This window comes from Chelonia mydas, chromosome 9 (assembly GCF_015237465.2).
Source record: "Chelonia mydas isolate rCheMyd1 chromosome 9, rCheMyd1.pri.v2, whole genome shotgun sequence".
NCBI lineage: Eukaryota > Metazoa > Chordata > Testudines > Cheloniidae > Chelonia > Chelonia mydas.
Window position 1 is genome coordinate 49,363,905 of NC_057855.1, and position 13,188 is coordinate 49,377,092.

Here is a 13,188-nt window from a genome sequence, read left to right on the forward strand (position 1 = left end):
GTGAGGCAGACCCAGCCATGTGCAGGTCCACCCTGGCGGTTGGGGAGCCAGCTGTCAAGCAGGGTCAGGAACCACTCACAGCTTGGTTTCAGATAGCTCAGCGGAGAAGTAAGTGCCCATTTGATAGCAGCCTTCAACTACCTGAAGGGGGGTTCCAAAGAGGATGGAGCTTCGCTGTTCTCTTCGCTGTTTGCTGTGGTGGCAGATGACAGAACAAGGAGCAATGGTCTCAAGTTGCAGTGGGGGAGGTCTAGGTTGGATATTAGGAAACACTATTTCACTAGGAGGGTGGTGAAGCACTGGAATGGGTTACCTAGGGAGGTGGTGGAATCTCCATCCTTAGAGGTTTTTAAGGCCCAGCTTGACAAAGCCCTGGCTGGGGTGATTTAGTTGGGGTTGGTCCTACTTTGAGAGCAGAGGATTGGACTAGATGACCTCCTGAGGTCCCTTCCAACCCTAATTTTCTGTGATTCTATTATGTGAAATCTGGTTTATTCTCAGTAGTTATATCTTCTGTTAGATATTTTAGAGATGTTGCCTCTATAGTAGGAGCCAGAAGAAACACTATCGGCAGGCTAGCATCTTCTCTGCGGGTCAAGATGCTTCTCATTCTGTTCCAGCTCTGGTAGCCAGAGAAGTAGCACAAAAAGTTGGGACTAATCCAGTTACTTTCACAGGATTTTTCCTCCCCACTGTACTTTGAAGCTGAAGTTTGTCAGCTGCTGTATATACTCTCTTTTTGGTTGGGGTATGGTCTGCTGGGTGGGGGAAGGGTTTCATCTAATTCAGTAACTCGGCTTTGATCTTCTTACTTCAAAAGCTAGTAGCCAGAATGCAATATCCCCTTTCTCCTTACTGAAACCAGCTCCAAGTTAGACAGCTAGAATTGCAGTGCGATGCCAGCGTGCACCCAAACAGTCTCCACCTTCTTCATGGAGCTATCACCACTGGCCAAAAGAAAGCAACTTGCAAAAGTCCCACCTCTCTCCCCAGCCCCGTGGAAAGGGAGAAGGCAGAAGAGATCATCACAGCCGAGGCTTAATAGCTCCTGCATAACAGGACCCAAAGGATCCTGCTGGTGGGGGACACAGGCCAGCCCTGTCCACTCCCCTGTGGGAGCAGAGCTGTCCCCACACCCCAGCCAGAGCTGTCCCTGGCTGGCTTAGCACTGGGGCAGCTGGAAGATGCTGGGCTGGGTATTGAATTCTGGGGTGTGGAATGGAGCAGTTTGGATGGTTGGGGAAGAGAGGCAGCACAAGGAGGATTAAATGCATGAGAAATTAGGCAGCGTTCATTACTGTATGAAGCCAATAATTACAGCCTCACGTTAATTACTGCTCCTTTGGGAGAAGGCCCTGTGGGTCAAAGAGCCTGGAGGCACACATAACTCAGCAGTATCACTGCCTCTGCTTGCACAAGCAGTCGTGAGACAAATTCAAATGCCCACCCTGCTGGCCATTTGAACTTGCAGATGAGTTTACAGAAATACTAAAAGTGATGTTAGTCAGATTAAGGTGGAATACAAAAATTCCACGCCCTTGAGTAGTTCAAAGGACAGCGTCCCTTTAAAACCTAAACCAGATCACTCCCAGTTCAGGCTGCCTCTGACATACGCACGAAGTCTGTTCACTATATATAATTTTTTAAACCAACTAATAAATGCTTAACCTAATTAACTTCTAAAAGCAAGCACTCTAGGCAAGGGAGGATGTCAGAGTTCTTTACCCAGTAGTGACTAAGCCTGGCTGTATTGTTCAATCAGAAGTGGAGTATTAGCTCTACACAGTCTCAATACATTCCCCCATATACTCTGAGAGACCAGCCCTGAACTACGTGCTCCCAGCCTTCCCGGCTAGTTAGCTGCTCCCCAAGTGCACCCAGGGCTAATGCTCCCAGCATGGAACGCCTCCCCCCGCCCCCCAATTGCTCAGCTGGTACTAAGGGCCTCAGAGAAATCCCGAGAGAAGCTTCATAGCTAAGTCACTCTGCAATTCTCTCTCCAATAAGGAATGGAGAGGAGGCAGCTTGGCTCCAAGCTCAGCTTATTAAGTTGGTCATCACTAGATTTAAAAAAATAAAAAAATTGCCCAAGATCAGAGGGTGCCGCAGAATCCTTTACGGCGTGTAGACCTTGCCTTCCATTGGCCATTCCTTCTCCTTCAGCAGACATGCAGGGACGGGCACTCACAACTGTGCCATTCGCTGGGGCAGGGAAGAGTAACTACTCTCCTGATCAATCCTTGCTTTAGTGAAGGCAGAGGCATTCAGCAATGCCTGGTAGATTTACTGGGGCCCCTCTCTCTCATTAAGTGGCAGCCCTTCAGCATGTCTAGTGTTAATTCCCTCCCCTGGGGAGAAAGACTATCACACCCATTAAGCCTGGCCTTGCTGAGCAGCAGGGAAAGCAAAAGGAAACGTATTTTGGAGGTGCTCCAGCTGTCAATCACAGGCATGTTTCTCTCCAACAGCCTCTGTGTTGTTTGAGCGGGTTGTTTTTCCGCCAGCAGCACAATGGGGCCTGGTTATTCATTGAAAAAGTCTGCAAGCGGGCACCGCCCTCCATTCACAACCAATTTGGAACGCTCCATTCATTCAGAGACCAAAAAACAATCCCTCCCGCTCAGCGCTACCATTCAAGAAAAGGGAAACGACACTTAAGATCATAACAGAGACCAGCTGTCCACACAGAGAAGCCTGCGCTGTGCGCAACGTTTACATAAGGAATTCAAACACTGCAGGAATGGCCTGCACTGCACTGGGGAACTTGGCTTCTCGCAGCGTTCGCTCCAAACCAGCATGATTGCGCAACTCAGCTTGCGGCGAGGGCCGGAAACGCCTTTCGGCCAAAGGAGGAGGCAAGAAGTTAAACTTGGGCTCCTTTGTTCAAAACAGAACTGCTGGGTGCCAACGTCTGGGCGAGATTTCCCCGGCTGACTTGGGGAGTGGACCACTCTGGGACCCCCCCATTTCTCCTATTCACTGGGAAGGGGAGAAGATCTGCGCCGCCACACCTCAGCAGCCCTGCTTTGCTTCGGGGAGCTGCAATCAACTTAGAGAACTGCTGATCCTCACAAGGGACTCAGCATGCTCATGGCCAGCAGATCTTAGATGCATTTCCTGGGTTCCAGGGAATGGGGAGAGGAGCATGAACTGCAGAGGTCCCTCCATGTACCAGAGGTGGAAAAAATAACCTTCAGCAGCTGCTTTTGGGGGACTGAGGCACATGGCAGGGGAGTGCTTGTTCTGACCGCCTCTCCTGGGCTGCATTAGAGCTGGACCCATGACACCCCCATGGCTAGCCTTGGAATGAGGCGTATTTCTGTCACAGCGCCGGCCAGGTCGTGTCACACCAACTTGTGCTTCACTCCCCCTAAGCAGCAGCAGGCTGGGCCCCAGTAAGAGAATGATCAGTGAGCTAACAACAAAAGTGATCATAGTCCATTATCGGCACCAGCACCGCTTCCCTGATGCGGAGGGGGCACACGCACGCGAACAGGCTTTCAACCTCTCAATTCTACTGCTCTCCACTGTAATTAGAAGCTGCAAAAGCCAGTGACTAGTCTAACTATAGAGAAGGTTAGAGAACGCATCTCCCCATACCATTATGGGGATGCACCCACGAATGTCGTACTGGCAGGATGGACCCCACAAGAGCTGTTCCATGTTTGAACTGGCCAGGTAAGCGATCTTCCGCTTCCAAGTTCTGCTCTTTCCTGGGGGCAGCACCAACACATTAGCCTAGGACGGACCCTCTGCCCCCCCACCAGTGAAGGGAACCTACCTGTCTGCCCAGCCTGGCTTTCACTACAGCATTTTATTACATTTCACACCGTCAGCCTGATGGTGCTTTTTCTGAGTCAGACCAGAAAACACCACTTTACCCACGTGACCCATCAAACTCACGTTCCCTGCCTGTATACTCGATGTTAGAGAGACTTAGTTTCAGCATCTTTCCACAAGGCTAAGTGTAGGTTATTTTAGAAAAAAAGAAAAATAGATTCTGGCATCCGACCCCATCGCCCCTTACTTAGCTCACCACAGTGCGCTAGTATTCTCGAGCGGATAAGAATTTGATTTGCGGTTGGAAAGGAAAAAAAGCAGATGTCTGCCAACTATGTCCTGCGTTGGTCTCTGCAGGAGGTCCAACTAGATCAGAGGCGCTCAACCTTTTCCGCAGTGGAGAAAAGGTTTGGGCCCCATAAAGAAAGGGTGAGTGGCAGCAACACCCCAGGGCTACTCACAATCCCCAAGTTATGAACCCCTGGGGCTAGATCTTAGGGACCTCTTCTGGCCTTAAAATAAAGGCTATAAAAGATTCAGGGCAAGAATCCCAACCCAATCCCTAGAGCTGATCCCATCTTGTCTCTTTGAGGAGTCCAGAGGGGCGCGGGGGAGGGGGAGGAGAGAGAACACCACTTTTCAAGCTCTAATTGAAGCCTTCAGCATAGCTCAGTTTCAGGTCAACCTAGGGCTTTTATTTTCTCCACTTTACTGACTCTCCAGAGCGGGGGGAAAGAAGGAACAGGCATTCTCCTGTGCAAACAAAACAGACCAGAAGCCATTCATAAGTAAGTTCAAGGATACCTTCGGATTCAAATCCTTCTACTCTCCTCCACTTGCCTAACCCCTTTCAACCAGGTACTGACTTCGAAGGGATGCTGTTGACTCCAGTATCTGCCCAGATCTAGGTTCTGTAGAAACAAGTGAACTTTCCTTGCCATTTTTGCAACCAATATATTAAAGCAGTGACCACCGTATAATAGGATTGGCTGACTCCACCGATTTCAGCTGTCCCGGCTGAGAGAAACGCAAGTAAAAAGCACAAGACTTGGGCATTTGTGGAGTGTCCAGCACCATGGTGCTCGCTTGTTTTATTCGCGCATTTCCCCTGCTCTGTGCCTGTTCAGCCTTTATTTAATCCTCAGGGTGCTGCCATTCAGGGACATGCCTATGGGGGTCATTAGGCACAGCATGCAACAGAACACCAGCCTCCTGGCTTTCTTGGTTTTAACCACAAAACCATCTCTCCTCTGAAATGAAAGCAATCTGACTTTATTTGCTTTAATGACTTAAGGTGTTACTGGAGCCCGAGGGAGAAGCTTGCTTACAAACTCCGATGCTTAAAAGAACACCATAAACGTAACAGCCTGTTAGACAGCATGGCGCTGATCATGCAGAGCATCAATGAAGGTAGCAATTAGAGAGCTCACAGCAGGACTAGGACCTTAAAATCCTTGCCTGCCTCAGACTAACCACCTGTCGAATGGGTATGAGTAGCCAGAGGTCACAGAGGAGTCCCATCTCTCTAGCCTTTGTTCCAACCACGCACTGGAACCCCTGGCTCTGTGCACATCCACCCCCAGCCACTTCTGGGAGATGAATGTTACAGCTACAACTGGGAAAGGGTCTCAGTGAAAAGACTTCAGGAATTCAGCCTTTGATGCTGGAGACTGAAGGGAATTTTAGGTCCATGGCTCCCTTATCCCATGGAGAGCTGGGGATCATTTCTCCTCAGCATTATAAGAGGATACAACTAGGCTTGGCAGAATTCCATTTTTGATTATTTATTTATTTCAGAGAATATCAATGTTCATTTTTAAGCATTTTTTCCCAATATTTTGCTTTAAATTTTCAAAGTTGTGCAAAATCATAGGTTTTAAGCTTTTTTTTTTTAAATGTTTGCAGCTGCAGGAAGTTATGGTGGGGGTCGGACTAATTATTTAATGACAGTAGACAGATTCAAAAAGTCAAAGTTTCATAACTGTTAAAACGCAAACTGTTCACGTCACATGTCAAAATATACAAAGTCAATACCCTGAAAGAACACTACTGTTCTCAAGTAGCATTTCTTTTACTTTGCCACTTGGTAAATTTTGATCATCATCATCATCAGTGGACATATTTGTCCACTTGTGTGTTTGGTGGAAAAATCAAGGTGTACCAACATTTGCCAATTAAAAAACAAAATCCTTCCAAGCCTAGATACAACACATGATAGAGTGACCCTTTCACCCAGAAGATTTGTAAAACTCCAGTTTGCTCTTAAGCATGACCTTATAGAAAATCTTCAGAGGAACAGGTTTGATGAGATGATCTTGGTTACTGTGAAATTAACAGCAAAAACTGGTAGTCACTTCTCTCCCCAAAGCCTTCTCTGCATTGTCAAACTTTTGGCAAGGTGCAACTGATGGGACTGACTTTACCCAGCCCTGAGAATGCCAGACAGAACGTTTGCCACAGAACTACGTACAGGGAGGGTCACCATGGGCACACTTTGTCCTCCAGAGAGGCATTTGTGGGGCCGGAAGAGACACCCAGCATTCTTGTGATGCGGTTTGTCAGTTCCACTGACAGTGGTTTGAGAGAGTATTATGTCATGTTATTGCATAACAGCAGGATGAAGCAAAACTGACTACACACAAAGCACAGTCAAATCCCCTAAGGCCCCCCCACCCGATCTCAGCAATAGCAAATAAGGACAAATCTGTCATTTGTGTTGACAGTGTCCCTTTAAATAGTGCAGCAGCTGGGTTCAATGCCAAGACCGCATGTGCAATAGGAAACATGGACTTCGGTGTTCTTGCAGCAGTCTGCATCCACAGGCATTACTAGGCACTGAAATCCAAGGGCTCTTTATGCTCCCCTTAGTACTTCTGGACCATTCAGCTTATAAAAGACTACCGTCCTGCCCAGAGGACACTGCACACGGGTGCCGTCCAGGCCCCACCATGAGTTTTTACAATATGTAATATTTGTAGCCCTCTTTACAGGCGTGTGTGTGTGTGTGTGTGTATTATTTTATATATATATATATATATATATATAAAAAGCAAGCTACTGAGGTTTTAGCCCCAAAACAGCCTTTTGTCGCAAGTGCAAGTCTGTTCGGATTCCCAGCCAGCCCCCTTAGGGGAGAGTTCAGTTTTCTCCCTCCCATCTAGCAGGTGGGGGGAGGGAGAGGAGAGAAGAAAGCCAACAAGCCAGCACTGGCTGCTACCAGCCTTGCTGACAGTGTGATAGCACACCCCCAACTCACTGCTTCCTCTGCAGGTTTTGTGCCCCCCCCCCCGCCATTTTCTCCTCCCCATCAGGCACAGAAAGCCTGGCAGAACCCCAATGCGGGCTCAGGTCCTGCTGGTTGCCCAGAGTGCTGCTTGCAGGACTCTTCTTAAGGAGGTGGGAGGCAATTACATAGTTTCTCCAAAGCTCTCACTTCAATTCAAGTTTAGGCACCAACGCAGCAAGCTGCTCTGAGCAGGCAGGCACAGGGAGACAGACTGTGGAGAGCACATAGTGTAGCCCCCTGCCTTCCACCACTTCTTCCTCCTCTACCCTTTGCATCAGGTGCTCTAGGTTTCAAGGGCAGGAGGATGAACTGCCTTAGCCTAAGAAAAATGATACAAATCCTTTTAGTGCTGCTACGCCATAAAGCCAAGATGTCGATTTAGAGTTACCTGGACAGCCACATTTCAACACAAACTCCTCTGTACGCCACTTGTTTCAGTTAAGTTATCTTCTGCAGAGGCAGGACACATTTTAATCACCCAAGACACAGACAAGCCTCTTCAACCCGAAAGCTTAGGTCTCTCGGCACACTCCGAAAACCCCAGCGACCAGGGGTGGTCATCTTGGCTCTCTAAACTTCTCAGGTTACACAGAAATAAGGCCGCCGCCGAGAGGCACTTGAAAGAACCTCTGCCAAAAGAGTCACCCTCCCACACACACTGCAGTTTATACTGCTCCGGGCAAGAACTGGAAGGGCTGGGCTAGAATGTCAACACAGACCTGTGTTTCTGACTCCAAGCCTGCCTTTTATCTCCAGGCAGAGAGAGAAAGTAAAAAATGTTGGTTGTCTGGAGCAGTTTCATGGCAAACATCCCACTCGCTTAGAAGCAATCAAAGAGCAATAATTAACATGCATTTACTGTAGCATGAGATACTCTGCTGCATGCTGTGACAAAGTTTCAGCAAAGAATCTGTTCCACTGCAGGCTAAATTTGATTTCCTCTACGTTCTGTAGCAGTATGACTTAGTACAAAGGCCTATTAATAAAGGCCAAGCTGGTATTTATGTTTGTAGTTAACAATCCAAGAACGTCCTGCTTTTATTTAGCCTCTAATGCCAGTATGGTCAGTCCAAAATACACACAGGGAGAACATACAGACACAAGCAGCTTGCTGCATATAAAGGGGGGAAATAGGAGCTCTAACTGGCTCAGGTGTTTTCTATCATCACTGTGACTAAGGAACAATTCTCTCTCTGATGCAATTCACAAGGGACTGCATTTTCATCAATCTTCTCTTAAACATGCCTGCTTGCCAGTGACTAATGCTCCCTGATGCTGCTCAGCACAGCTCGAGTTTCACCAGTCAGCTTCGCCCTTGACAGCCTCACTAGGCTACAACTAGAAAAGCTCCAAGGCCATCACAGAGAGATGTTAGCTACCCAAGTAGCACCGCACATGTGTTCCGATCAAATTGATTTTAAAAGCTATTTTATTATGGACAATCAATCCGCGGGTGTTCGAAAGAATCCCGAGATCTGAGTTCTCGGGGAGCCCCACAGATGATAAACTATCTAGTCAAGACAGAATACTTGGAAATATAGCCTAACCTCATCTTGAGGAACCAAAACCATGCAAGTCTACATGCTACCTTCTTCTTAACCCTAGTGAGTTACATGAATTAGTGCAGAAAACAGCTATATTTACATTGTTGGTAATAAGGGAACAACTGAAAGCAGCATTGAATATTGCATAACATTGATCACATCAGAGAATCAAAGCATTTCATAGCAAAACATACAAGCAGCTACGGGAGTTACTTACAGTTATCAGATGGAAAATCCGGGACAAACTGTTCATCATCAGGAACTTGGGCTGGAAAAAAAAAAAGCGGGGGGGAGGGTTGTAAAATAGTTTAGTTGCTCCAAATACACATGCATTAGAAAATGTGATATAGAAAAAGGGCAGAGATGAAGACTTGCCTTCAGCTAACCAAGCCTCCTGAAGCTGGCTGAGATCTTGGAATAGTTCTGGAACAGAAGAAAAGAATTGTGTAAGACAGTTACAAAAAGGTTCGACTTTTATGGAGAAAAGAGGTAGTAGTGACAACTTAAACTGAATCTTAATGAAGAGGGGGAGACTTAACTACCTTCAGAATCATGCGCCAGATCTGTGTCCAAAAACTTCCTTTTTCTGTCAGTCACTGGCCGGCCTCGACATTCCTCTGTGCAAGACTGCTGAAAGAGAGACCACATATTGCCATGAAGGACACAACAAGCTTACCAGAGACAGCACACGCTAGATAAAGGAAGAGAAATCTTAAGGTAAGAGAGATGAAGAACAAAAAGTGCTTGGGAGACAGAGACAAACAAGACTTACCCCTGGGACCATGAAAGGGACCTGCTGATCATAAAAGCCATCCATTGTGCTTCCAGTATCTTTAGTATCCCCCTAAATGTTTTCAGCATTGAAGCCAATTCCAGAGAAAAAGGGTTTTCTTCAAAGTTCCTACTATGGCAGATTGAACGCTAAGGAACAAAAAAAAGACGCAAAGCATCAAGATCTGCCTTTAAGCCTGAACAGACTTCCCCTTCTCTAATGGTATGGAAAGAACACTGCCTGCGAGCTTTAAGGATTAACTGCTGGGCTCAATTAACACACACCAAACACACTATGTTTAAAGACTAATCCATTTACTCTCTGATATTTTCTCCCCTTGCCAATTAACTTGTTATGATTGATCATCTTCAGTCAGAAGTGCTTCTCCTCTACAACCTAACTTCTTGCTTGAACAGAGAGGTCATAACCTTTAGTTTGTGATGTCACAGAGTTACTATGGAAACTGCTGTGACATCACTAATGATTGATTACGACCGCTTAAAAGCAAGCATATGGGCAAAGGCGTGGATTACAAGGGAGAGATCAAATTGCCCAGAGTACAAATATTTTCTCTCTACATGGCTAAAAGATAGCTATAAATAGCAACAAGTCCATGGAAAGTAAGTCCCAGTTTACTTAACAAATACGAAAGAGCTAATCTATCAAAAGACAACAGAAAACAAAGTTTAACTCTTCTGGGTACCGTCAGAGAAAGTGGGAAAATACTTCCCTAGGGGCCATTTTAAAATAATGAAAATCATTGTTTTAAGAAAAGCATTTGGTTTCCCAAGCCCCTCATATGTTTGAGAAGTTAAACACCCAGTAACAAAAAGAAAACGTTTCCAATATGATTAGTTGACACTGAAGTCTACATGAAGTGGAAAATCACTACTCCCTCATGCTGTTGATGCAACTCTTCCCATTCCAGAAGCCAGACTGTTGTGAATTAATCAAAGAGCAACTTTCACTGCATTGCTTTTTTAAAACATTGAGTAGTTTTGGTGTGCAATGGAGTGCAGGATTCTTGTGCTGCTACATTTGCGGTAGATTTTTTAAAAAGCATCCAAGGGCATATAAGCCTTCCACTTCCCCTCTCCATAAACAGAGATGAGGAATTTAGTATTTAAATATTTAGCATGAAGAGGAAAAATGCACACCACAAGTTTCATAACACCTAGGAGGGGAGGGACCTTTCCAGCTTCCCTATCCAAGCAGTATTGTGTGTTACAGACTAAAGTCTGCTCTTAAAATATCAGAGTCCTGCTCCAACACTCAGCAGTGCATGAAAGAATGCAAAGGAGACGCCTCGAGTCCAGAAATCCTTCCCAAGTAGTGGTTGGGTCCAGTTTTTCAATAACTGCAGCATTTTTAGAGGTCTCTAGACCTCGTGTATTTAACTGGGCCTGTAGTTAAGCCACTTCCTTGCCTGTTCCTTTCCCTGTGCCCCCAGGAAAGCTTTAACACAGTCAAACAATAAAATTAGCATCCCCTCCCCCACAACACAAATCTGGCTTTAGCTTTATGAATGGAAGAGGGAACAGCAGCAGGTAGAGTGTAACTGGATCCCCAGCGCAGGGCCCCATTCACAAAACAAGGCACACACTTCCCAGCTTTCCCCATTCATGAAACTCCTTCAGATGCGCCCCCCGCCCCCACAGCCCTGGGAGAGACACTCAGCCCCCACCCCCGCGGTTTGAGGGGAACTCAATGCTCCATTCACAAATCGCCCATATTCGCATGGGGACGGGGCATACGAGGCTGCCCTCCGAGCAGCCGCGGCCAAGCTTAGCCATTCCGTCCGGCAGCCCCCAGCTAGAGCAAGCTGCCGCGCGCCCCTACACTCCAGCCCCAGCCACCTGCTCCCGCACCCCACATCCTGTGCACCTCAAAGCCTGCCCACCCCCTACACCCCCTGAACCTCACATCCACCACCTGCACGGCGACACTAACCCCGCCTGCGCACCCTCCTGTACCCCAAACATGCATACCCCTGGCACCCCCAAACGCATGTCTCGGACGCTAGGTACCCCCAGCTCCAACCGCCTGCACCCCCAAGCTCCCCGCCTGCACCCCAACACCCCGCGCGCCCCCGCCTGCACTTCCCACCCCCTGGTCCCCCAAACCCCTGGCGCCCCTCGCCTGCATGGGCACCCCATTCCCGCGCCCCCCTCCGGCACTCCCAATCCCCACCTGCACTCCCCTAAGCCCCGCGTGCCCCTCGCCTGCACCCCCAATCCCCTCTCGCTCCTCCCAAGCCTGTGCGCCCCCTCCTGCACCCCTATTTCCGTGCGCCCCTCCCCGCCTGCACCCCCATACCCGGGCGCCCTCCACCTCTTGCGCCAGCCCGAGCCCCGTGCGCCCCACGGCCGCGCAGCCCCCTCCCCCAGGAACGCTGCGGCCTCCCCCCGACCCGCGCTCACCGTGTCCCGTAGCCCCTCGCAGCCGCCGCGGAGTCCCCTGGAGCCAGAGTCTTTGGGCTGCCAGAGCCCAAGCGGGCCCCCGAGCCCGCCCCTCCGTCCCCATTGGCCCACAGCCCCTCCAGGGGTCGTCAATCAGTGCTTGTTTACCCTTTCCACCGCCCAATGGTGCGTGTCGCTACGGCGCTTGCCGTTCTGATTGGTCTCAGTGGCCCAGCAGCACGTTCTGCGCCCGCCTTCACCCAGCACTAATGTACATAATTTATTCTCTGGGGAGTGCCAGCCAATCGGCGCAGCCTAATTTGCATAATGATTGCAAGGACGTTTTTCATTCATAAAAAAAGCGTCCTAAGGGGGAGGCCGAATGAGGGAAGGATTTAAAGAGACAGCGCCTCGCCGAGCGACCAGGCTCCCACCGGGAGCGCGGCGCCCCGTGCCCAGGCAGTCTCGGGTTTACAATGGCGCCATAGAGCCAGGCCTATGCTCAGAAGGGGCCCCAGCCTGATCCACTTGCTCTGCACCCCGAGACCCCGCTGGATCCCCCCACCCCTTGCTTCTCTCGGCTTGCCCGCCAGCCGGCCAAGGGCTCCTCTCTGCCCCATGGCCCCACCCTCCGGATCCTCTCTGCCCCCTGGCCAGACCCCAGTGCACCTCTGGCTCCGGGCAGTCTCCGCTTCCCACCACCGGTGCGCCCTGCCTGTCTCCCCGGAGCTGAACCACCTGGGACTGGTGCAGAAACCTGGCCAGTCTCAGCCAGGTGGGGAGGGATGTTGGGGTGGGCTTGGCTGGGCCTCTCCAGGGAAGTGGGTCCTGAGGGAGCCTGGCTAGGGCGGGCCCTGGCCACTCCTGAGGGGACGGAGCGATTCCTGGCCCCTGGCTCAGCCCTGGCTGCGCTGCTGGCTCAGCCCAGCAGACACAGTCACCTCCCAGGAGGGCTGGTGAGTGCGGCCGGGAGGCAGGGCTTGGGGGAGGGAGTCTCTGGGGGATCTGGGGTGGTGCTGGGCTGTGAGGGGGTGGGGTAGATGTGTGTGTTGGGGCAATAGGGAGTGGGGGTTCTGTGTGGGGTGCTGGGCAGTTGTGGTGGGGTTATGGGGAGTAGGGTGCTGGGCATTTGTGGCAGGGTTGGGGGGGGCGATGGGCGTAGTGGGTCCCGGAGGCCTCTTGCTATAGGGAGTAAAGGGTATTTGTGTGGGGGGGGGGGCTGTGTGGAATGGCATGGCATGGGCCCACCCCCGAGGGGAAGGGGCATGCTGGCAGCACAGGGGATTGATTGACTGTGCACCTGGCAACTGCCGGTTTTTAAATAGTGCCCTTGCACTGGGCTGGGCGGAGCAGGGCCACCCCTGCCATGCAGTTCCCTACTGCCCGTGGCTGGCCCCTCTCTCTGGG

General features: G+C 49.8%; 1 protein-coding gene across 4 annotated transcripts in view; it reads right to left on the bottom strand.

Moving 5' to 3' along the window:
- Positions 1 to 12,669, bottom strand: part of ETV5 (ETS variant transcription factor 5) — a 38,490-nt gene extending 25,821 nt beyond the window's left edge. The window contains exons 1-5 of one of the 4 annotated variants that reach the window (XM_037908988.2): positions 11,803 to 12,669; positions 9,383 to 9,531; positions 9,153 to 9,240; positions 8,986 to 9,033; positions 8,828 to 8,878 (exon numbers count right to left, since the gene is read on the bottom strand). In XM_037908988.2, the coding sequence (XP_037764916.1) occupies positions 8,828 to 8,878; positions 8,986 to 9,033; positions 9,153 to 9,240; positions 9,383 to 9,427 (232 nt within the window). In that variant the 5' untranslated portion in view covers positions 9,428 to 9,531; positions 11,803 to 12,669. The remainder of the gene's footprint in view (positions 1 to 8,827; positions 8,879 to 8,985; positions 9,034 to 9,152; positions 9,241 to 9,382; positions 9,532 to 11,802) is intronic. The other 3 variants (XM_037908989.2, XM_037908990.2, XM_043522293.1) reach the window with 3 other exon arrangements.
- Positions 12,670 to 13,188: the final 519 nt, after the last annotated feature.